The sequence below is a fragment of the Oncorhynchus mykiss genome, chromosome 8, assembly GCF_013265735.2.
Source record: "Oncorhynchus mykiss isolate Arlee chromosome 8, USDA_OmykA_1.1, whole genome shotgun sequence".
Lineage (NCBI taxonomy): Eukaryota > Metazoa > Chordata > Actinopteri > Salmoniformes > Salmonidae > Oncorhynchus > Oncorhynchus mykiss.
The window spans coordinates 17,777,420-17,804,402 of record NC_048572.1 but is presented as its reverse complement, the minus strand read 5'-3'; the positions used below and the strand labels follow the sequence as shown (position 1 = coordinate 17,804,402).

At 41.8% G+C, this 26,983-nt stretch overlaps 1 protein-coding gene across 1 annotated transcript in view; it reads left to right on the top strand.

The window, feature by feature from the left end:
- LOC110529517 (5'-nucleotidase domain-containing protein 1) overlaps positions 1-26,983 on the top strand; it is a 79,299-nt gene that overhangs the window by 31,149 nt on the left and 21,167 nt on the right. The window contains exons 7-8 of the mRNA XM_021611761.2: positions 7,245-7,419; positions 23,590-23,687. Of these exons, the coding sequence (XP_021467436.2) occupies positions 7,245-7,419; positions 23,590-23,687 (273 nt within the window). The remainder of the gene's footprint in view (positions 1-7,244; positions 7,420-23,589; positions 23,688-26,983) is intronic.

Sequence of the window (26,983 nt, the reverse complement as noted above, 5' to 3'; positions counted from 1 at the left end):
CAGAGCAGCTCACAGATTACTGCACCTGTACATAGCCCATCTATAATTTAGCCCAAACAACTACCTCTCCCCCTACTGTATTTATTTATTTTTGCTCCTTTGCACCCCATTATTTCTATCTCTACCTTGCACATTCTTCCACTGCAAATCTACTATTCCCGTGTTTTACTTGCTATATTGTATTTACTTCGCCACCATGGCCTTTTTTTGCCTTTACCTCCCTTATCTCACCTCATTTGCTCACATTGTATATAGACCTATTTTTCTACTGTATTATTGACTGTATGTTTGTTTTACTCCATGTGTATCTCTGTGTTGTATGTGTCGAACTGCTTTGCTGTATCTTGGCCATTTGTAAATGAGAACTTGTTCTCAACTTGCCTACCTGGTTAAATAAAGGTGAAATAAATAATAGAAATATTGTGCATGTGAAGAAAAATGATGAAGGAACAAGGCCCCGTGTTAATTGTAGAGGCATCAATGTGAAGACCACTCTTGACGCCTTCTCCATGCCTCAAATTCAGGAAATACTGGAGTCCTTACAGTATTCAGAATTTTGAGCAGGTGGGCATAGACCCTGACAGCATCCAGAATACGGCATTTGGGGAAGTGTTGCTTTGTAAACACTGACGACATGCAGTGTTCTCCCGCTCACAGCAACACCTGGCAGACCTGAGAGATGTGTTCAGCAGGTTGCAAAAAGCCGGGCTCATGGTGAACCTGAAGAAGTGTAGCCTGTTCCAGAGGAGCATTTCTGTCTCTGGACATGTGATTTCGTCTGTGGGCATCGTGACACAGGCAAAGAAGGTTGAGGCTGTCAAGTCTTTTCCAACGCTTCGGTCAGTCAAGAATGTGGAGAGATTTCTCAGTGTGGCAGAATGCTATCATCGCTTTATCCCTCACTATGCAGACCGCTCTGCTCCTCTCAATGCTCTTAAGAGGTAGGATGTGTCTTGGGCTTGAACATCAGAATGACAGAGGCCTTTCTAGGACTTGAAGTAAGCCCTAACCAAAGCACCAGTGCTCCTCTCCCTGACATCTAACTTCCCTACAAAATAAAAGCAGATGCCTGTGACATCGGTCTTGTTGCTGTTTTGACACGAGATTGGCGGTGAGTGAGTTATCACCTATGGATCAAGACTGCTGAACTCTGCTGAGAAGAACTACGGTGTCTCTGAGCAAGAGTGCCGAGCAGGAACTTTGGAGGTGAAAAAGTGTCGGCCTTTCCTTGAAGATAGGAAGTTCGAGGTCATTACTGACCACTCAGCCCTGGTCTAGGTGTTCAACCATCCAAAGCCCAATTCAAGACTGGTAAAATGGATGATCAGACTACAGGAGTTTGCCTTCAATATCACCTACAGAAAATTACAGTGCAACATTGTTCAGGATGCTCTCTCCTGTGCCCCGGTTGGGATACAGATGCAATCCACGGTCTGCTTCAGCCAAGCTTCCAGCAGTCACAAATGTCCACTCTCCGTGGAGTAGTCTGAAATGCCTTCATCCCAACAGTACGACCCAGAGGTGCAGACCATAATGAAAGAAGTCCAGTGCGAGATACCAAGACATGGAAGCATCAATTAAGCCATTGAAAATAGGTATCTGTTCCTCCCTGTTGGACAAGGGAGGTATAGAAGTTTCAACTGTTTGTGCCACAGGGGATGAGAGAGCAGTTCTTGAGACACGTCCACCAAGTGGACTGTCGTGGAAATCTAAGGGAAAAACAAAACATCTTGATCAAAAAACACAAAAAAAACATCTTGATTAGATAAGTATTCAACCCCCTGAGTCAATACATGTTAGAATCATCTTTGGCAGCGATTACAGCTGTGAGTCTTTCTAGGTAAGTCTCTAAGAGCTTTGCACACCTGGATTGTGAAACATTTGCCCTCTTTTTCAGGTCTTTTTCGGGTCTTTTTCAGGTCTTTCCATTAGAGGTGGACCGATTTTATGATTTTTCAACGCCGATACCGATTATTGGGGGACCAAAAAAAGCAGATGCCGATTAATCGGCTAATTTAAAATATATATTTTTTATTTGTAATAATGACAATTACAACAATACTGAATTAACACTTATTTTAACTTAATATAATACATCAATAAAATGAAATGTTTAAATTATGCAAAAACAAAGTGTTAGAGAAGAAAGTAAAAGTGCAATATGTGCCATGTAAAAAAGCTAACGTTTAAGTTCCTTGCTCAGAACATGAGAACATATGAAAGCTGGTGGTTCCTTTTAACAGGAGTCTTCAATATTCCCAGGTAAGAAGTTTTAGGTTGTAGTTATTATAGGAATTATAGGACAATTTCTCTATACGATTTGTATTTCATATACCTTTGACTATTGGATGTTCTTATAGGCACTTTAGTATTGCCAGTGTAACAGTATGGCTTCCGTCCCTCTCCTCGCCCCTACCTGGGCTCGAACCAGGAACACATCGACAACAGCCACCCTCGAAGCAGCGTTACCCATCGCTCCACAAAAGCTGTGGCCCTTGCAGAGCAAGGGGAACAACCACTCCAAGTCTCAGAGCGAGTGACGTTTGAAACACTATTAGCACGCACCCCGCTAACTAGCTAGCCATTTCACATCGGTTACACCAGACTAATCTCGGGAGTTCATAGGCTTGAAGTCATAAACGGCTCAATGCTTGAAGCACAGCTACGAGCTGGTGGCAAAACGCACGAAAGTGCTGTTTGAATGGATGCTTACGAGCCTGCTGGTGCCTACTATCGCTCTACTCTATCAAATCATAGACTTAATTATAACATAACACACAGAAATACGAGCCTTAGGTCATTAATATGGTCGAATCCGGAAACTATCATCTCAAAAACAAGACGTTTATTCTTTCAGTGAAATACGGTACCGTTCCGTATTTTATCTAACGGGTGGCATCCATAAGTCTAAATATTCCTGTTACATTGCACAACCTTCAATGTTATGTCATAATTATGTAAAATTCTGGCAAATTAGGCGGCCTAAACTGTTGCATGTACACTGACTCTGCGTGCAATGAACGCAAGAGAAGTGATACAATTTCACCTGGTTAATATTGCCTGCTAACCTGGATTTCTTTTAGCAAAACATGCAGGTTTAAAAATGTATACTTCTGTGTATTGATTTTATGAAAGGCATTGATGTTTATGGTTAGGTACAGTCGTGCAACAATTGTGCTTTTTTCGCAAATGTGCTTTTGTTAAATCATCCCCCATTTGGCGAAGTTGGCTGTCTTTGGTTAGGAAAAAATAGTTTTCACAGAGTTCGCAACGAGTCATGTTAGCAGGCAATATTAACTAAATATGCAGGTTTAAAAATATATACTTGTGTATTGGTTTTAAGATGGGCATTGATGTTTATGGTTAGGTACACATTGGAGCACATTTTCGCGAATACGCACTGCATCGATTATATATATAATCAACGGACACGCTAGATAAACTAGTAATATCATCAACCATGTGTAGTGAACTAGTGATTATGATTGATTGTTTTTTTATAAGTTTAATGCTAGCTAGCAACTTACCTTGGCTTTTTACTGCATTCGCGTAACAGGCAGTCTCCTCGTGGAGTGCAATGTAATCAGGTGGTTAGAGCGTTGGACTAGTTAACAGTAAGGTTGCAAGATTGAATCCCCGAGCTGACAAGGTACAAATCTGTCATTCTGCCCCTGAACAAGGCAGTTAACCCACCGTTCCTAGGCCGTCATTGAAAATAAGAATGTGTTCTTAACTGACTTGCCTAGTTATATAAAGGATAAATAAAGGTGTAAAAAAAAAAACGGTTAAATCGGTGTCCAAAAATACCGATTTCTGATTGTTATGAAAACTTGAAATTGGCCCTAATTAATCGGCCATTCAGATTAATCGGTCGACCTCTACTTTCCATAGATTTTCAAGCATTTACTTCAAAAACTGTAACTTGGCCACTCAGGAACATTGTCTTTGGTTAGATTTTTTACGCTAGTTGAATTTTCCATGCAGTCTGCTTTATTTGTGAAATACACATCTTCCTTTCATGACATACGTGCCCTCCCATATTCTTCTATTAGTGGTGTTGGGTTTAATGACCATTATTAATGTAGGGGAAACACTTAGAGCCCTATGGGCCCTGGTGAAAAGTAGTGCACTACATAGGTAATATGGTCTCATTTAGGATGTAGCCTGGGTGTCTTACTGTAGCAGGGTGACATCCAGAGGGACAACAGGGTCCTTGGCCCTCGGTCCACCCATAGGTTGTCAGGCAGGCCAGGCAGCCACTCTGGCCAGGCTGTTCTGTTTATCTGGAGATAAAATTAAGTGTGAGAAAACGTTGGAGGAGACTGCAGGGCTGGAGATCACAGCCAGATGTTTGTTTATTTCCTAAAACTACTGATATTTCAAAAAGAGAAACAGAGTTAATCAGTTTTTGCCTAATGTTTAGGTTATGTAACCTTTCATTAGGACACATCATGTCACACTGCAGAGTTGGCTGTGAGGCTGATGGGTGTTTTTCTGTATGAGTTTGTCTTCCAATGCTGACCTCTGCTGTTAAAGTGATGCTAGTTTTGAAAGTTCCAAATTCCAATTCATACAATATGTTATGAATTTGTAGGTGGTTAAGATCCCTTTCAATCTGTTTAAGAATGTTAGCATGATGGATAACATGATGAATAAAGCTTCCAGTACAAATCTGTATTTCAAATTAAAATAACAAAAATGACTTTGGCTTTACTAAATAGATAATTTTATTTGCAATGCATGGCTTCTCATTGCTGAAACATTCAAGAGATTCTCATCTGGTATCAGTCTCCCCTCTCATCTGCTGAGGTGCATGAATAGGGTTGGTCTTGTTCTTGGTAAATGCAATGTTGCTTTTGTACCACATGATGGCGGTATGCTCAAATCTTTTACAGCCTCTAGAAAGTCCTGTTTTAGTTTGTGAAAGTAGAGGGTCCTTAAGAGAGTGGTGGTTGAAATAAGGTTTATTTTCTTTACAGAATGTTGGAGCTGTAACATATGTCCTTTAGCATGTCACCCTTATATACATGTTGCATATGGAAGCACTTGCAACTCCTACATAGTAGGCTACGTAGATGTGAGTTAATGTTTGTGTTTAGCCCTTTCCCAGCTACAGAAGACATTCCCACTGCATACACGGAACGTTATATAGCTATTTATCATTTGCACATGGGCCTCTGGTGTCTGGAGCTTGTGAACTGCCTAGGGACAGATCTAGCTTCCCCTCCCCCAATCCTAACCTCAACCATTAGTGGGGGAAATGTCTAGGGGCGACTTCACCCTACTCACATGCTATGCAGCTAGCTAGCTATTTATCATTTACCCATGCAACTTCTGGTGTCTGTAGCTTATTACCTTTGTTGAGGTAAGGACTCTGGGCTGTTGCCTTGAGAGAGGGAGTGGAAAAGTAGAATAGAAGGGTGAGTGTCCTCTCCTCTCCCTGCTGTCTGTAGTGTGTGCACTGTGATGCTCCCTCCCTGAGAGCTCCTCTCCTCCCCTTTCTCTGTGCCAGGATAAACACCTGGCCTGCACTGGCCTGATGAATACACTCCACTCATTTGCACCCGGGATGTTTCCCTATGCCTTCTTTTCTCTTACTCGTCAGAAGTGGTGCTGCTTCTTTTTTCACATATTGGTCACGTTCTTTTGCTCCGGTGCAAATACAATTCTACTAAGTCCTGTTTTAATAAGCTTGCAAATGTGTTAATGTTCATTTTAAATTTGGCCTTGTGTCTCCTGTGTATATGACAAGCATATCAATGGCATTCCAGTGAGGGTATGGTACAATGCAATATTTTCCCTGGATTCCTCTTAAAAAGAAAACAACAATTAGTAGAAAAGCATGTGTTGCCACTTCAAATGACCCCCTCCCATTATAATGTATTCAGATTGCTTTTGGTGCTGCATTTTAGCAGGCTGTTTTCAGTACAGCAGGTTAAGTGGGATGTTTTGACTGCCTGTTTTTATAACAGAGATCAGAGCATTGTACCAAATTTAGCCCGGCTGGAGGTGCCTTGGAGCAGCCTATGGGTCTTTTAAGAACAGACTGCCCGTACTGCTGTCTGAGTGGGGGTGGGACGTGACCCATACATCCCCCTAACCTCCTGCTGTTTCCTGTGATATAGCTCAGGGAGTGAGCTGTCCATTCTGTGGTTAATTCTACATAAATCAGTCTTGTCCTTCAGTCCAGTTAGTGTCACAGGGCACCATCTCATCATCCTGGCCAGACTGAGAATGCATCCCAAATGCCACCCTATTCCTTTTGTAGTACACTACTTTTGACTAAGGCCCAAAGGGTTCTGGTATTAAAAATGTGCACTTTATAGGGAATAGGGTGCCGTTTGAATGTGTCTGGGGCTCATTATCCTCTAATGAAAACCATATACTGGTTGAGAGCCTTCTAACTTCAAACAGACAGTCCACTGGTTTAGAAGGAGAGTTGTGCCTGTCTTCTGACCTGGCCTGCCAGGATGGCACACAGCCGTATTGAATAGAATTCATCCACTTGGTTAGGGTTGTCTGCCAGATGACATTTGTAATACTCCAACTGTACATGGAAAATAGAACGATCAGAAGATCATCCTTGGCTTACTGACTTACCCACACGTTAATGAGAAAATAGATGTTCTGTGGCCCATGATTGTCTCTCAAATCCATTACATCTCTTCGTGTATAGGACAAGGCTTTACTTCTTTGACAGGAACAGCTTTTTGGAAAGAGAGAGGAGTGTGGTCATCATGGAATTCTTGTCATGAAATTGCTTTCTTCTCCATCCAGGGATAATTACCCTGTGTGTGTGTGTGTGTGTGTGTGTATGTATATATTTGTATTTGGGGGGGGTTGAGTTGGGCTGAAGACATATTTGTTTTGCAAATAGAAAATAAAGTACACTACATGACCAGAGGTATGTGGACAACTGCTCGTCGAACATTCCAAAATCATGGGCATTTAATATGGAGTTTGTTCGAGCTAAATAATCCTGTAGCAACAGGAAATGTTAGTTATTCTGTGGACTATAATTAATGGACATTTTTCCAGGGGTTGATACATTTTTAGTTAGGGCAAATCAAGTCTGACATTTTAAAGTGGTAACCTTTTTTAAACCTTGAATAGACTACACATTTGCATTTCCTGCTGTGCAACAGCATGATCAAATTAAGATCCTACATCTGTATTCTACATCTCAAGTATTAGCTACTATGCAAGTTATGGGTCTCTAAGTGTTTTGTTTGTCTGCCCCTCAGAGGATGCTGGGTGGTACTTTCCCAGTGTGAAGAGGGACCCTGGTCGTTACCTGCAGCCCTGCTCTGAGTCTGTCAAGACCTGGCTGAGGAGCATGAAGAGTGCCGGGAAGGTCCTCCTGCTCATCACCAGCTCCCACAGCGACTACTGCAGGCTCATCTGTGACCAAATCCTGGGGTGAGTTAGTAGTACACAATATGTAATTTGGGACACAGACCATAAAACACACCTGATAGGGGCCAGGCACTAACCATATTGGTTTAGCCCCAGTATGTGAGATGGGAGAGCAGAACCAGTTGGGCTATATTTATTTTATGGTTTTATGATGAGCCCCTAATGCAGGGCTACTTAACTCCAGTCCAGGAGGGTCTAACACTTCTGCTTGTCTTCCTCTCCTTCAAATAATGGACCGTTTTAGACCTGGGATACTAGGTGAGTGCAATTAACTACCATGTATAAACACAAACCAGAAGTATTTTTGGCTTTCCAGGACCAGAGTTGAATAGCCCTGCCCTACTGGCTTACAGTGCCTTGCGAAAGTATTCGGCCCCCTTGAACTTTGCGACCTTTTGCCACATTTCAGGCTTCAAACATAAAGATATAAAACTGTATTTTTTTGTGAAGAATCAACAACAAGTGGGACACAATCATGAAGTGGAATGACATTTATTGGATATTTCAAACTTTTTTAACAAATCAAAAACTGAAAAATTGGGCGTGCAAAATTATTCAGCCCCCTTAAGTTAATACTTTGTAGCGCCACCTTTTGCTGCGATTACAGCTGTAAGTCGCTTGGGGTATGTCTCTATCAGTTTTGCACATCGAGAGACTGAATTTTTTTCCCATTCCTCCTTGCAAAACAGCTCGAGCTCAGTGAGGTTGGATGGAGAGCATTTGTGAACAGCAATTTTCAGTTCTTTCCACAGATTCTCGATTGGATTCAGGTCTGGACTTTGACTTGGCCATTCTAACACCTGGATATGTTTATTTTTGAACCATTCCATTGTAGATTTTGCTTTATGTTTTGGATCATTGTCTTGTTGGAAGACAAATCTCCGTCCCAGTCTCAGGTCTTTTGCAGACTCCATCAGGTTTTCTTCCAGAATGGTCCTGTATTTGGCTCCATCCATCTTCCCATCAATTTTAACCATCTTCCCTGTCCCTGCTGAAGAAAAGCAGGCCCAAACCATGATGCTGCCACCACCATGTTTGACAGTGGGGATGGTGTGTTCAGCTGTGTTGCTTTTACGACAAACACAACGTTTTGCATTGTTGCCAAAAAGTTCAATTTTGGTTTCATCTGGCCAGAGCACCTTCTTCCACATGTTTGGTGTGTCTCCCAGGTGGCTTGTGGCAAACTTTAAACAACACTTTTTATGGATATCTTTAAGAAATGGCTTTCTTCTTGCCACTCTTCCATAAAGGCCAGATTTGTGCAATAAACGACTGATTGTTGTCCTATGGACAGAGTCTCCCACCTCAGCTGTAGATCTCTGCAGTTCATCCAGAGTGATCATGGGCTTCTTGGCTGCATCTCTGATCAGTCTTCTCCTTGTATGAGCTGAAAGTTTAGAGGGACGGCCAGGTCTTGGTAGATTTGCAGTGGTCTGATACTCCTTTCATTTCAATATTATCGCTTGCACAGTGCTCCTTGGGATGTTTAAAGCTTGGGAAATATTTTTGTATCCAAATCCGGCTTTAAGCTTCTTCACAACAGTATCTCGGACCTGCCTGGTGTGTTCCTTGTTCTTCATGATGCTCTCTGCGCTTTTAACGGACCTCTGAGACTATCACAGTCCAGGTGCATTTATACGGAGACTTGATTACAGACAGGTGGATTGTATTTATCATCATTAGTCATTTAGGTCAACATTGGATCATTCAGAGATCCTCACTGAACTTCTGGAGAGAGTTTGCTGCACTGAAAGTAAAGGGGCTGAATAATTTTGCACGCCCAATTTTTCAGTTTTTGATTTGTTAAAAACGTTTGACATATCCAATAAATGTCGTTCCACTTCATGATTGTGTCCCACTTGTTGTTGATTCTTCACAAAAAAATACAGTTTTATATCTTTATGTTTGAAGCCTGAAATGTGGCAAAAGGTCACAAAGTTCAAGGGGGCCGAATACTTTTGCAAGGCACTGTATCTCTCCCAACCCACATTGCGTACAGCTCTCACATGCCATTACACCTCATTCCTTCAGTCACCAGAGCATCCGCTGACCAGCTAGCAAGTGTCTTCACTGATATTTTCAACCTCTCCCTGACCCAGTCTGTAATACCTACATGTTTCAAGCAGACCACCATCGTCCCTGTGCCCAAGAATGCCAAGGTAACTTGTCTAAATGAATACCGCCCCGTAGCACTCACATAAGTAGCCATGAAATGCTTGAAAGGCTGGTCATGGCTCACATCAATGCCGTCATCCCAGACGCCCTGGACACACTCCAATTCGCATACCGACCAAACAGATCCACAGATGAGGCAATGTCTATTGCACTCCACACTGCCCTCTCCCACCTGGACTAGAGAAACACCTACGTGAGAATGCTTTTCTTTTGACTATAGCTCAGCATTCAACACCATAGTGCCCTCCAAGCACATCACCCCCTCTCAACACTGTGCACTGTCAACTCTCATTCCCACTCAGCCCAGCAGAAATATAACAGAAGACTAGAGTGAAACTTACTATGGCTGAGCCTGACCATTATGTAGTGGTGCTGTTTGTGCTAGCAGACTCTCCATAGACCCATTATTACTAGCCAGCTGAAGCTGTGGACTGACCTAGACCAGGGGACTGGACTGTGTCAGTACCCCCCCCCCCCCCCCCCCCCCCCAGTGTACACTATGTGGTCTAGGGTTATTATTCTAGCCTAAAACCTCTTACACGTTCGGTCAGGCAGCAAGGGGAAGTCTTGCGGACTGGTGCTGTGGCTGGTCTTGCTGGTGGCAAAGTGTGTTTAATAGAATGCCTTCGTGAAGTGTCTCTGCACATGATCTAAACAATCACACATCACCAGTATTACTTCACAGTGGAGAACTTGGTCGTGAGTTTTAATCCAACCAATGCCATAGCCTAGCTACAGTAACGTTTGATGCTCATCTGGTAAGTAACCAATCACACATCCAGATAATCTATTCTTCTGTCCCACTCTGCTAGTGTAGCTGGCCGTTATGATGGACAGTCAGACTTAGGGGAGAGGGGCTGAAAATGAACCGTTTGTTCTGGATGCCTGCTAGGTCTTCAGGGACCTCTGCGGCCCAGGCTTTCCCCACAGATAACTGAAGCCAGGAAATAGTGCAGGCTGTGTCTTGCCGTGTGGTGGCTCAGGGATAAGCTTTGCTTTGTTCTGCTGTACGGGTTGGCCTGCATGTGAACCTCCTGTGTGAGACAACATTTGGCTCCACAAGAAACTCAGATTAGTTCCAGTCTGGAGTCTATAGACAATATGCATTTCAACACCTCTCTAATGCATAGACACTCCCCAGTGAAGAATGCCCCTTTGTGATCTGACTTTGGTTTCTTTTGGGAAGAAATAATGTGACCTCTTTTTAAAGCCCATGTAGGCTGTGGACCAGGGACAGAGAGCTGTCAGAAGTCGCACAACAAGACCAGGGATACCAGACAGGCCCCTACGTGCCAAGTGTAGCTAGGTGTCTCCTGGCCTCTCCTGCCGTTGGACACAGCAAGATGAAACCACAACAGTCTACAATACGGCTTCATTTATACACTCACCGGCGAGTGTATTAGTTTATACACTCACCGGCCAGTTTATTAGTTACAACACCCCATACACTAAATTGAAGAAGCCGCTCCATTGGGCACTCAATCACCAACACTGGACAATTGAGGAGCGGAAAAACGTTGCCTTGCCCGACAAATGCTGTTGCATCATGCTGATGGCAGAGTCAGGATTTGGCGTTAGCAGTCCATGGCCTCATCCTGCCTGGTGTCAATGGTACAGACTAGTGGCGGTGGTGTACTGGTGTGGGGAATGTTTTCCTGTCACACGTTAGATCCCTTGATACCAATTGAGCAACAAAGGTTTCCAACACCTTGTAAAATCCATGCCCCGAAGAATTCTGGCTGTTTTTTGGCTGGAGGCAAAGGGTGGTCTGACCCTGTACTAGATGGGTGTACCCAATAAACTGGACGGTGAGTATATGTTTGCTCCGACTGGTATTTTTAGACCTCCCTGTAATACTTTTTGCTGGCTAGAATTGGATGTATCTATAATGCTATGTCAGGAATATATTTGACTAGCTCCTAAGTCTGTAGAATGTGGATTTTCACCAGTGGAGGCTCCTCAGAGGCGGATAGGGTGGACCATCCTCCTCAGTGAATTTCAGATTTTTTTAAATTTTGAAACATTTAAAAAGATATCCTTTTTAGATAAAGCTAAATATATTCACTTTACCAAATGATTAAAACATACTGTTTTGCAATGAAGGTCTACAGTAGCCCCAGCAGCACTGTAGGGTAGCACAGTGGTGTAGCCAAAGGACAGCTAGCTTGTGTCATCCACTGTGTACATTGACTTCAATATAAAACCTAGGAGGCTCATGGTTCTTACCCCCCTCCATAGACTTACATAGTAATTATGACAACTTCCGGAGGACGTCCTCCAACCTATCAGAGCTCTTGCGGCATTAACTAACATGCTGTCCACCCAATCAAAGGATCAGAGAATGAATATAGTACTGAAAGCACTGCAGTACATAACATGTGGTGAGTAGTTGACTCAAAGAGAAAGACAATAGTAGAACAAATTAATTTCTTCCAAAATTAAGGAGCAGTGAAAGAGAGCTATATTCCATAGTGTGTGTGTGTGTACACGGTACCAGTCAAAAGTTTGGACACCTACTCATTCAAGGGTTTTTCTTTATTTTTACTATTTTCCACATTGTAGAGTAATAGTGAAGACATCAAAACTGAAATAACACACATGGAAACATGTGTTTACCAAAAAAGTGTTAATCAAATAAAAATATATTTGAGATTCTTCAAATAGCCACCATTTGCCTTGATGACAGCTTTGCACACACTTGGCATTCTCTCAACCAGCATCACCTGGAATGCTTCTCCAACAGTCTTGAAAGAGTTCCCAAATATGCTGAGCACTTGTCGGCTGCTTTTCCTTCACTCCCCGCCCGACTCATCCCAAACCATCTCAATTTGGTTGAGGTCGGAGGATTGTGGAGGCCAGGTCATCTGATGCAGCACTCCATCACTCTCCTTTGTAAAATAGCCCTTACATAGCCTGTAGGTGTGTTAGGTTATTTTCCTGTTAAAAAACAAATGATAGCCCCACTAAGCCAAAACCAGATGGGATGGCGTATCGCTGCAGAATGCTGCGGTAACCATGCTGGTTTAGTGTGCCTTGAATTTTAAATAAATCACAGATCACATCATTATTTGGGATGCAATTTCTGAGGCTGGTAACTCTAATGAACTTATCCTCTGTAGCAGAAGTAACTCTGGGTCTTCCATTCCTGTGGTAGTCCTCATGAGAGCCAGTTTCTTCACAGCACTTGATGGTTTTTGCGACTGCACTTAAACTGCACTTAAACTTTCAAGGTTCTTCCTTATTGACTGACCTACATGTATTAAAGTAATGATGGGTTGTTCTTGCCATAATATGGACTTAGCCCTATTTGTCAAAAGACCATCTTCTGTATACCCCCCTACATTGTCACAACACAACTGATTGGCTCAAACGCATTAAGGAGGAAAGAAATTCCACAAATTAACTTTGAAGGCACACCTGTTATTTGAAATGCATTCCAGGTGACTACCTCATTAAGCTGGTTGAGAGAATGCCAACTGCTGAATGCAAAGCTGTCATCGAGGCAAATGGTGGCTGTTCGAAGCATCTCAAATATGAAATCTATTTTGATTTAACACTTTTGTGGTTACTACATGATTCCATATGTGTTATTACATAGTTTTAATGTCTTTACTATTATTCTTCAATGTAGAAAATAGTAAAAATAAAGAAAAACCTTTGAATGATTAGGTGTTCTAAAACTTGTGTACAGTACATGTTAAAAGTTTGGACACACCTACTCATTCAAGGGTTTTTCTTTATTTTTACTATTTTCTACATTGTTGAAAATTATTTTTCAATCTTCAACATAGAAATACTACCAAAACATTTAATTGAAACTTGTTACAAATGATGGAGTCACGCATGATTCACCGGACAATATTTTGAAAGAGGAAGTAAAGTTCTAATTTCAGTCTCCTCCATCTCCACTAACTGAAGCTAATTGTATGGATTTTTGTCCTATTAATAATGAAACATTTACATCTACAGAAAGACTCATGCAAAGGCCAAATTACAGAGGAGGAACTTTCTGATGCAATTAAAGCCTTTAAGTCTGGGGAAATTACAGGTCATTATGTCATACCAGTGAAAGTGTACCAAACTTTTTTTTATATACTCAGAGGACCATTATTAGCATGTTTTAAACAGTAGATTATCAGACACGCAACAAGAAGGTCTGATTTCATTATTACTGAAACAGGATCCAAGTGTTGTATATATAAAGATCCAGTCCATTTAAAAAAAGACAACTGGAGGCCTCTTACACTTCAGCGTTGTGATGCAAATTTCTAGCTAAATTCTTGGTGCATAGAATTGAAAAGGTATTGTCAGATATTATACATCCTAATCAGACAGGTTTTTTACATGGACGATACATTGGCGATTAATATAAGACAAGTACTGGAAACAATAGAATACTATGAAATATCGTGGAAACCAGGCCTGGTTTTCATGGCTGACTTTGAAAAGGCTTTTGATAAAGTACAACTGGAGTTTACATATAAATGTCTAGAATATTTCCACTTTGGAGAATCTCTTGTAAAATGGGTTAAAGTTATGTATAGTAAGTAACCTTAGGTGTAAAATAGTAAATCATGGTTACATCTCAGAAAGTTTTAAACTGTCAAGAGGAGTAATGTCGCTGACAGAGATGGTCGCCTCGCTTCAGGTCCTTTGGAAACTATGCAGTTATTTGTTTTTAAGTATTATTTCTTACATTGTTATCCCAGAAAATCTTGTCTTATTACATACAGCAGGGAAGAACTATTGGATATAAAAGCGATGTCAACTTACCAACATTACAACCAGGAATACGTCTTTCCCGAAGCGGATCCTTTGTTCGGACCTCCACCCTGGACATGGGATCTTATCCCAGAGGCCGACCCAAAACAACGCGGTCACCGCAGGAGAGGCAGACGGAGTGACCTAATGGTCAGACTCACAAGGCTAGCACACCATCCACCACTTCCGAGCATATTACCCACCAATGTCCAATCTCTAGAAAACAAGGTGGATGAAGTTAGGGCACGAGTTGCCTTCCAGAGAGACATCAGAGATTGTAACGTTCTCTGTTTCACGGAAACATGGTTCACTCGGGATATGTTGTCAGAGTCAGTACAGCCACCCGGTTTAGTCATGCATCATGCCGACAGAAACAAACATCTCTCTGGTAAGAAAGGCGGGGGTGTATGCCTTTATGATTAACGACTCATGGTGTAATAACAACAACATACAGGAACTCAAGACCTTTTGTTCACCTGACCTAGATAACCTTACAATCAAATGCCGACTGCATTATCTTCCAAGAGAATTCTCTTCAATTATAATCACAGCCATGTATAACCATACATCCTGAGGCTGCATCTATTGTATTGGATTTTAACAAAGCTAACCTGAGAACAAGACTTCCATCAGCATATCGAATGCATGACACGAGCTGGTAGCATTCTGGATCATTGTTATTCTAACTTCTGCGATGCATACAAAGCCCTCCCCCGCCCTGCCTTCGGCAAATCTGACCATGACTCCATTGTGTTGCTCCCAGCTTATAGACAGAAACTAAAACAGGAAACGCCAGTGCTCAGGTCTATCCAACTCTGGGCTGACCACGCTTCAAGATTGCTTCGATCACGTGGACTGGGATATGTTCTGGATAGCCTCAGACGATAACATTGATGTATACGCTGACTCGGTGAGCGAGTTTATTAGCAAGTGCATCGGAGATGTAGTACCCACTGTGACTATTAAAACCTTTCCTAACCAGAAACTGTGGATTGATGGCAGCATTCAAGCAAAACTGAAAGAGCGAACCACCGCCTTTAATCATGGCAAGGCAACTGGAAACATAACCGAATACAAACAGTGCAGCTATTCCTTTCGCAAGGAAATCAAACAAGCAAAGCGTCAGTATAGAGAGAAAGTAGAGTCGCAATTCAACTGCTCAAACACGAGACGTATGTGGCAGGGTCTACAGTCAATCACGGATTACAAAAAAGAAAACCAGCCCCGTCGTGGACATCAACGTCCTGCTCCCAGACAATTTAAACAACTTCTTTGCTCACTTTGAGGATAATACAGTGCCACTGACATGGCCCGCTACCAAAGCCTGTGGGCTCTCCTTCTCCGTGACCAACATGAGTAAAACATTCAAACGTGTTAATCCTTGCAAGGCTGCCTGCCCAGACAGCATTAATAGCCGTGTCTTCAGAGCATGCACAGACCAGCTGGTTGGTGTGTTTACGGACATATTCAATGAATCCCTATCCCAGTCTTCTGTCCCCACATGCTTCAAGATGGCCACCATTGTTCCTGTTCCCAAGAAAGCTAAGGTAACTGAACTAAATGACTACTGCCCTGTTGTACTCACTTCTGTCATCATGAAGTGCTTTGAGAGACTAGTCAATCACCTCCACCCTACCTGACACCCTAGACCCACTCCAATTTCCTTACCGCCCCAATAGGTCTACTGACGATGCAATCGCAATCACACTGCACACTGCCCTAACCCATCTGGACAAGAGGAATACCTATGTAAGAATTATGTTCATTGACTAGAGCTCAGCATTTAACACTAAAGTACCCTCCAAACTCGTCATTAAGCTCGAGACCCTGGGTCTCGACTAGAGGTTGACCGATTAATTGGAATGGCCGATTTAATTAGGGCCGATTTCAAGTTTTCATAACAATCGGTAATCTGCATTTTTGGACACATTAAACTTATCTAATAAAAAACAATCAGTCTTCATAATCACTAGTTAACTACATATGGTTGATGATATTACTAGTTTATCTAGCTTGTCCTGTGTCGTATATAATCGATGCGGTGCCTGTTAATTTATCATTGAATCACAGCCTACTTCGCCAAACGGGTGATGATTTAACAAGCGCATTCATGAAAAAACGCACTGTCGTTGCACCAATGTGTACCTAACCATAAACATCAATGCCTTTCTAAACATTAATACACATGTATTTATTTTTAAATCTGCATATTTAGTTAATATTGCCTGCTAACATGAATTTCTTTTAACTAGGGAAATTGTGTCACTTCTCTTGCGTTCTGTGCAAGCAGAGTCTGGGTATATGCAACAGTTTGGGCTTCCTAACAAAGACCATAATTCATTTGCCAGAATTTTACATAATTATGACATAACATTGAAGGTTGTGCAATGTTACAGCAGTAATTAGACTTAGGGATGCCACCCGTTAGATAAAATACGGAATGGTTCCGTATTTCACTGAAATAATAAACGTTTTGTTTTCTAAATGATAGTTTCCGGATTTGACCGTATTAACAATCTAAGGCTCGCATTTCTGTGTGTTATTATGATTTCATATTTGATAGAGCAGTCTGACTGAGCAGTGGTAGGCAGCAGCAGGCTCGTAAGCATTCATTCAAACAGCACTTTCGTGCGTTTTGCCACCAGCTCGTCGCTGTGCTTCAAGCATTGTACTGTTTATGACTTCAAGCCTATCAACTCCCGAGATTAGGCTGGCAATACTATAGTGCCTATAAGAACATCCAATAGTGAAAGGTAAATGAAATACAAATGGTATAGAGAAATAGTCCTACAATTCCTATAATAACTACAACCTAAATCTTCTTACCTCGGAATATTGAAGAATCAAGTTAAAAGGAACCACCAGCATTCATATGTTCTGAGCAAGGAACTTAAACGTTAGCTTTCTTACATGGGAAATATTGCTCTTTTACTTCTCCAACACTTTGGTTTTGCATTATTTAAACCAAATTGAACATGTTTCATTATTTATTTGAGACTAAATTGATTATGTTGATGTATTATATTAAGTTCAAATAAAAGTGTTCATTCGGTATTGTTGTAATTGTCATTATTACATATATATAAAAATCAGGCGATTAATCGGTATCGGCTTGTTTTGGTCCTCCAATATATAACCTCTTTATAACCTCTTACTCAACGTCAACAAAACAAAGGATATGATCGTGGACTTCAGGAAACAGCAGAGGTAGCACCCAACCCCCATCCACATTGACGGGACAGTTGCGGAGAAGGTGGGAAGTTTTAAGTTCCTCTGCATACACATCACGGACAAACTGAAATGGTCCTCCCACACAGCATGATGAAGAAGGTGCAACAGCGCCTCTTCAACCTCAGGAGGCTGAAGAAATTTTGCTTGTCGCCTAAAACACTCACAAACTTTTACAGATGCACAATTGAGAGTACCCTGTCGGGCTGTATCACCGCCTGGTACAGCAACTGCACCTCCCTCAACCGCAAGGCTCTCCAGAGGGTGGTGCGGTCTGCACAACGCATCACCAGGGGCAAACTACCTGCCCTCCAGGAGACCTAGAGCACCAGATGTCACAGGAAAGCCAAATAAATCATCAAGGACAACAACCACCCGAGCCACTGCCTGTTCACCCTGCTATCATCCAGAAGGCGAGGTCAGTACAGGTGCATCAAAGCTGGGACCGAGAGACAGCTGCTATCTCAAGGCCATCAGACTGTTAAATTATATGAGCAAAAAATATTCAAAATTATTTTGAATGGTAAGCCAGGCAAATTTAAAGTGCCTATTTATATAACAAATATGAATTTGGAGGGCAGAAATGATTAAATATTAAAGCTTAAGACCCCTCACTAAAGGCATCAGTCATAAAAAAGTTAAATACTAGTATACTAGTTATACTGGTAAATTAGTAAGAATGTCTCACCCCGTGTTCAAGAATGGCCTTTTACCCTTTATTCAGATAACAACTGCTCACTTTCAGTTATTTGAAAACAAAATAATCTCAAATATCGTTATTTTTTTAAACAAGCCTAAGAAAGTTGGTTGCAATTTCAGTTTAATCCACTTGAAAAGACAGAACAAATAATACAACAAATATTACAGTTTGGGCCGCCTAATGTCATAATTTTACGTAATTATGACATAACATTGAAGGTTGTGCAATGTAACAGGAATATTTAGATTTATGGATGCCACCCGGTCTTATACGGTCTTATTTTCGAGATGATAGTTTCCGGATTCGACCATATTAATGACCTAAGGCTCGTATTTCTGTGTGTTATTATGTTATAATTAAGTCTATGATTTGATAGAGCAGTCTGACTGAGCGATGGTAGGCACCAGCAGGCTCGTAAGCATTCATTCAAACAGCACTTTCCTGCGTTTTGCCAGCAGCTCGTCGCTGTGCTTCAAGCATTGAGCTGTTTATGACTTCAAGCCTATCAACTCCCGAGATTAGGCTGGTGTAACTGATGTGAAATGGCTAGCTAGTTAGCGGGGTGCGCGCTAATAGCGTTTCAAACTTCACTCGCTCTGAGACTTGGAGTGGTTGTTCCCCTTGCTCTGCAAGGGCCACGGCTTTTGTGGAACTATGGGTAACGCTGCTTCGAGGGTGGCTGTTGTCGATGTGTTCCTGGTTCGAGCCCAGGTAGGGGCGAGGAGAGGGACGGAAGTTATACTGTTACACTGGCAATACTAAAGTATTCTTAAAGAAAAACGAACAGGTCTGTGAGAGCTGGAATTCTTACTGGTTGGTAGGTGATCAAATACTTATGTCATGCAATAAAATGCTAATTAATTACTTAAAAATCATACAATGTGATTTTCTTGATTTTTGTTTTAGATTCCGTCTCTCACAGTTGAAGTGTACCTATGATAAAAATTACAGACCTCTACATGCTTTGTAAGTAAGAAAACCTGCAAAATTGGCAGTGTATCAAATACTTGTTCTCCCCACTGTAACTATTGTGAAATAGATTGTGTCTTTAAAATGTGTATAATATGTATAAACTGAAGGTAGAAGCCTAAGTGTTATGGTTTATTAGTTTACTCCAATTGGGGGAGGGGTGGTAGGGTTTGCGGGGAATAATAAAGGTACAGTGCCTTGCAAATTAGTCATTCCCCTTGGCCTTTTTCCTATTTTGTTGCATTACAACCTGTAATTTACATGTATTTTTATTTGGATTTCATGTAATGGACAAATGCAAAATAGTCCAAATTGGTGAAGTGAAATGGAAAAAAATAACTTGTTTAAAAATATATATCTTAAAAACAGAAGTGGTGCGTGCATATAAGTGCATCAAGGATGTCGTCCCCACAGTGACTGTACGTACATACCCCAACCAGAAGCCATGGATTACAGGCAACATTCGCACTGAGCTAAAGGGTAGAGCTGCCGCTTTCAAGGTGCGGGACTCTAACCCGGAAGATTACAATAAATCCTGCTATGCCCTGCGATGGACTATCAAACAGGCAAAGCGTCAATACAGGGCTAAAATTGAATCATACTTCACCGGCTCCGACGCTCGTCTTATGTGGCAGGGCTTGCAAACTATTACAGACTACAAAGGGAAGCACAGCCGCGAGCTGCCCAGTGACACGAGCCTACCAGACCAGCTAAATCACTTCTATGCTCTCTTCGAGACAAGCAACACTGAGTCATCCATGAGAGCATCAGCTGTTCCGGATGACTGTGTGATCACACTCTCCGTAGCCGACGTGAGTAAGACCTTTAAACAGGTCAACATACACAAGGCTGTGGGGCCAGATGAATTACCAGGATGTGTGCTCCGGGCATGTGCTGACCAACTGGCAGGTATCTTCACTGACATTTTCAACATGTCCCTGATTGAGTCTGTTATACCAACATGTTTCAAGCAGACCACCATAGTCCCTGTGCCCAAGAACACAAAGGCAACCTGCCTAAATGACTACAGACCCGTAGCACTCACGTCCGTAGCCATGAAGTGCTTTGAAAGGCTGGTAATGGCTCACATCAACACCATTATCCCAGAAACCCTAGACCCACTCCAACCCACCCCCCAAACAGATCCACAGATGATGCAATCTCTATTGCACTCCACACTGCCCTTTCCTACCTGGACAAAAGGAACACCTATGCGAGAATGCTATTCATTGACTCCATCTCAGCGTTCAACACCATAGTACCCTCAAAGCTCATTACTAAGCTTAGGAACCTGGGACCAAACACCTACCTCTGCAACTGGATCCTGGACTTACTGACGGGCAGCCCCCAGGTGGTGAGGGTAGGTAGCAACACATCCGCCACACTGATCCTCAACACGGGGGCCCCTCAGGGGTGCGTGCTCAGTCCCCTCCTGTACTCGCTGTTCACCCACGACTGCATGGCCAGGCACGACTCCAACACCATCATTAAGTTTGCAAATGACACACAGTGGTAGGCCTGATCACCCACAATGACGAGACAGCCTATAGGGAGGAGGTCAGAAACCTTTTTATTTGATTTTTTTATTTCACCTTTATTTAACCAGGTAGACCTGTCCGGGTGGTGCCAAAATAACAACCATTCCCTCAACGTAACCAAGACTAAGGAGATGATTGTGGACTACAGGAAAAGGAGGACCGAGCACGCCCCCATTCTCATCGACGGGGGTGTAATGGAGCAGGTTGAGAGCTTCAAGTTATTTGGTGTCCACATCAACAACAAACTAGAATGGTCCAAACACACCAAGACAGTCGTGAAGAGGGCACAACAAAGCCTATTCCCCCACAGGAAACTAAAACTAAAAAAATTGGCATGGGTCCTGAGATCCTCAAAAGGTTTTACAGCTGCAACATCGAGAGCATGGTTGCATCACTGCCTGGTATGGCAATTGCTCGGCCTCCGACCGCAAGGCACTACAGAGGGTAGTGCATACGGGGGTCACTTAGAAATGTCCTTGTTTTTGAAAGAAAAGCACATTATTTGTCCATTAAAATACCATAAAATTGATCAGAAATACAGTGTAGACATTGTTAATGTTGTAAATGACTATTATAGCTGGAAACGGCTGATTTTGAATGGAATATCTACATACAGTGCCTTGCGAAAGTATTCGGCCCCCTTGAACTTTGCGACCTTTTGCCACATTTCAGGCTTCAAACATAAAGATATAAAACTGTATTTTTTTGTGAAGAATCAACAACAAGTGGGACACAATCATGAAGTGGAACGACATTTATTGGATATTTCAAACTTTTTTAACAAATCAAAAAATCCCACTTGTTGTTGATTCTTCACAAAAAAATACAGTTTTATATCTTTATGTTTGAAGCCTGAAATGTGGCAAAAGGTCGCAAAGTTCAAGGGGGCCGAAAACTTTCGCAAGGCACTGTAGATGTACATAGGCCCATTATCCGCAACCATCACTCCTGTGTTCCAATGGTTGCGTTAGCTAATCTAAGTTTATCATTTTAAAAGGCTAATTGAGCATTAGAAAAACATTTTATGTTAACGATTAAAGAAGCGTTAAAACTGGTCTTCTTTAGACTAGTTGAGTATCTGGAGCATCAGTATTTGTGGGTTCGATTACAGGCTCAAAATGGCCAGAAACAAAGTACTTTCTACTGAAACTCGTCAATCTATTCTTGTTCTGAGAAATGAAGGCTATTCCATGCGAGAAATTGCCAAGAAACTGAAGAGTACAGCTCTGTGTACAGTACAAACTTTACAACGCTGTGTACTACTCCCTTCACAGAACAGCGCAAACCAGAATAGAAAGAGGAGTGGGAGGCCCCAGTGCACAACTGAGCATGAGGACAAGTACATTAGTGTCTGGTTTGAGAAACAGACACCCCACAAGTCCTCAACTGGCAGCTTCATTAAATAGTACCCACAAAACACCAGTCTCAACGTCAACAGTGAAGAGGCTACTCTGGGATGCCGACCTTCTAGGCAGAGTTCCTCTGTCCAGTGTCTGTGTTCTTTTTCCCATCTTAATATTTTATTTTTATTGGCCAGTCGGAGGTATGGCTTTTTTCTTTTTTCTTTGCAAATCTGCCAAGAAGGCCAGCATCACGTCTCTTCACTATTGACATTGAGATGGATGTTTTGCGGGTACTATTTAATGAAGCTGCCAGGGTGTATGACTCTGAGACAGATGAGGTCCTGCATGCCTATGACCTAGCTTTAGAATTGTGAGTTTTATATCAAAAGGCAGTGCTCTGGATGATCCTGGGCCTCCACTCGGGGTAAGTACTGTACCTGTCCACGTAGGGCTGCAGTGAGAGGTCTCTCTCTCATAGTGTAATCCCAGTCAGCTCTAGCCAAGTCAGCAGAGAGGAGGTCCAGGTAAACTCCTGGAGACAGGATGCAACCCTGGTCTGAATGTCTGCTAGTGCTTGGAGCGTGATGCTAACACTAAGCCAGTGTTAATAAGTGTATGTGTGTGTCTTTTTTGGCTGTTGTATGTCTTTTTTGGCCTGAGTTTGTTTTTCTCAACAAAAAAAGTGTTCCTTAATTTGGGCATGCTTTTCATCCAAAATTCTGAATGCTGCCCCCTACCCTAGAGAAGTTAGATTAACTGCACTGTCCAATTTACAGTAGCTATTATAGTGAAATAATACCAGGCTATTGTTTGAGGAGAGTGCACAGTTATGAATTTTATTAATAGTTATTATTTAACCAATTAGCCACATTTGGGCAGTCTTGATACAATATTTTGAACAGAAATGCAATGGTTCATTGGATCAGTCTAAAACATTGCACATACACTGCTGCCATCTAGTGGCCAAAATCTCAATTGTGCCTGAGCTGGAATAATACATGATTGCCCTTCTCTTGCATTGCAAAGATGATGGTACAAAAAAACACTTTTTTTCTTTGTATCATCTTTTACCAGATCTAATGTGTTATATTGTCCTACATGCATTTCACAATTCCACAAACGTCAAGTGTTTCCTTTCAAATGGTATCAAAAAAATATGCATATCCTTGCTTCTGGTCCTGAGCTAAAGGCAGTTCGATTTGGGTATGTCATTTTAGGCGCACATTTTTTTTTTTTTTAAGGGGCCGATCCTTAAGAGGTTCCTTAACATTGTCCTCATGCTCTTTTCATAAATACACTGTTTATGGTTCATGTTTTTCATCAAATCGCCAATGTTTAGTTCAAGTAAGAGTTTTTGTGTGCAACACAAATCCAGTTGGATAGCGGCCAGGTTTTAATCTCACAGTATTTGCTGATGTATTTTAATAATCAGGGGTTTGTTTCTCATTGGCTGTTGCAGGAAGGACTGGGAGGAGCTGTTTGACATCATCATCACCAACGCCTTGAAGCCTGGGTTCTTCTCACTGGTGCCCCAACAGAGGCCCTTCAGGACCCTGGGTGAGTACCTGCTTGCCTGTCTGTATGTATGTCTGCCTGGCCATACAGGATCCCACTTCCCAGAAAACCATCAGTACCCTACGTACAGTACACTCCACCAACAGTAAACACTGTAGATCAGCTCTCTGCCGACATCATAAAGAGCATTACTGGGCTGTGGACTTTATAGCCTAGTGGAATCTCTTGATGGTGGTTACTGCAAATTATTTCCTTTTTTTAGGATGAGAAAAGCACTACTTGTGGAGTTGTCTTCCAGAAGATAAAACCCAGACGTCAAATCAAATCTCTTCTGAAACCAGTAAGATAAACTAGCATCAAGACAGGTGGTGACCATCACACCACCTCTACTTGCAGACATAGTAGGGTTTAAACTAGGTTCATATTAGCTATCAGTATTTCTAATTTGATCTGTTATCCACACGTGATCGTAGTTTTCCTGCTCAGGCAGCTGATATTTAATCACGGTCGGTTCCTAAAGGTGTACACAAACTCTGGTATGCTCCCCCATCTGGACTGCGTTCCTGCCAGGAATGGATGCGGTATGTATGTAACACAATGACCCAGTCACTCAAATATTCATACCTCCTCCAGCCCTCGCCACGTTGGCAGATATAGCCTCAGTCAGTGGCTGCTGCTATTCCATACTATAGCAGAGATATTGGGAGAGATCTTATTCCATAATGTAGCAGAGATACTGGGAGAGATATTATTCTATAATGTAGCAGAGATACTGGGCGAGATCGTATTCCATAATGTAGCAGAGATACTGGGAGAGATCGTATCCCATAATGTAGCAGAGATACTGGGAGAGATCTTATTCCATAATGTAGCAGAGATACTGGGAGAGATTGTATTCCATAATGTAGCAGAGATACTGGGAGAGATCGTATTCCATAATGTAGCAGAGATACTGGGAGAGATTGTATTCCATAATGTAGCAGAGATACTGGGAGAGATCTTATTCCATAATGTAGCAGAGATACTGGGAGAGATCTTATTCCATAATGTAGCAGAGATATTGGGAGAGATCGTATTCCATAATGTAGCAGAGATACTGGGAGAGATCTTATTCCATAATGTAGCAGAGATACTGGGAGAGATTGTATTCCATAATGTAGCAGAGATACTGGGAGAGATCGTATTCCATAATGTAGTAGAGATACTGGGAGAGATCTTATTCCATAATGTAGCAGAGATATTGGGAGAGATCGTATTCCATAATGTAGCAGAGATACTGGGAGAGATCGTATTCCATAATGTAGCAGAGATACTGGGAGAGATCGTATTCCATAATGTAGCAGAGATACTGGGAGAGATCGTATTCCATAATGTAGCAGAGATACTGGGAGAGATCGTATTCCATAATGTAGCAGAGATACTGGGAGAGATCTTATTCCATAATGTAGCAGAGATACTGGGAGAGATCTTATTCCATAATGTAGCAGAGATACTGGGAGAGATCTTATTCCATAATGTAGCAGAGATACTGGGAGAGATCTTATTCCATAATGTAGCAGAGATACTGGGAGAGATCTTATTCCATAATGTAGCAGAGATACTGGGAGAGATCGTATTCCATAATGTAGCAGAGATACTGGGAGAGATCTTATTCCATAATGTAGCAGAGATACTGGGAGAGATCTTATTCCATAATGTAGCAGAGATACTGGGAGAGATCGTATTCCATAATGTAGCAGAGATACTGGGAGAGATCTTATTACAGCATCACTGTCACTTATTTTGCCTCAGTTATTATGTTCCAATGGTGTTGCTGTATTTGCCTGTCAAGTTGATCACATAAAGAGCTGACAAGTACAGCTCAAAGCTAAGCTAGTTGACTGTCAGCAGGTTGCTATCATGTCACCACAACAGTTTTGTGTGTGCAGTTTTATGTCCATTGATAATTCAAAAGCTCACTAATTCTGTACCTCCCGAAAAAATGTAAAACCCCATTTTAGATTTTTTTCAACATGAGCTTCAAGTTGATGGACTGGGACACATACTGTAGGGCAATGGGCTCTAGTCTTATAAAGGACACAATAACATGATCTACTCCTTAAGAAGAGCCCAGTTCCTGCCAGGTACTGTATTCAACTAAGAGATTTTAGAAATGGATTCTTTACTTTGGCTGCTGGTGTCAGACTCCTCCCAGTCTCGTATTAAACATGACCTTCCTTCAGCGGTTATTTGCCCAAAGGATGTCAGCCAGGCCAGGTCTCTCTAAATATTTGCCTTGTGCATACAGCCTCACTTTGGTTACAGTGAAAATGCCACCGGATTTCACATTCTAATCTGGAGGGGGGCTCAGAGATAGAAATGTGTTGTGTTTTTGTGCTCAGTTGTGGTCTTCCAGAGACCACATACTTCTCATTCCATCTTCTGTCAAGGTCCGTACGTCCTCACAGCTGTGTGTGTGTGCGCGCGTTTGTGTGTGCGCGCGAGAGTCCGCACCCCCAAGTCTCTGCTTTCTATCTTCTGCCACAGTATTTATATCACATTGAACGTATCAACAACAGTGTCTAAAAGATGGCGCCGAAGAACATGGCTGACGTTTTACATTCTCCCAACCAATTGTGCTATTTGTTATTTTTTTGCGTTTTGTGTAAATATTTTTTTTACTTATTGTGTACATAATGTTGCTGCTACTGTATCTTATGAACGAAAATAACTTCTGTACATCAGAAAAGCTATTACTCACCGTGGACTAGAGGTTGACCAGTTATGATTTTTCAACGGCAATACCGATACTGGTTATTGGAGAACCAAAAAAAGCCGATACCGACTAATCGGCGTATATATTTATTTATTTGTAATAATGACAATTACAACAATACTAAATTAACTATTTTATTTTAACTTAATATAATACATCAATAAAATCAATTTAGCCTCAAATAAATAATGAAACATGTTCAATTTGTTTTAAATAATGCAAAAACAAAGTGTTGGAGAAGAAAGTGAAAGTGCCATGTAAGACAGCTAACGTTTAAGTTCCTTGCTCAGAACATGAGAACATATGAAAGCTGGTGGTTCCTTTTAAAGCTGGTGGATTCTTGTCTTCAATATTCCCAGGTAAGAAGTTTTAGGTTGTAGTTATTATAGGAATTATAGGACTATTTCTCGCTCTACCATTTGTATTTCAAATACCTTTTGATTATTGGATGTTCTTAAAGGCACTATAGTATTGCCAGTGTAACAGAATAGCTTCCGTCCCTCTCCTTGCCCCTAACCAGGGACACATCGACAACAGCCACCCTCGAAGCATCATTACCCATCGCTCCACAAAGGCTGTGGCC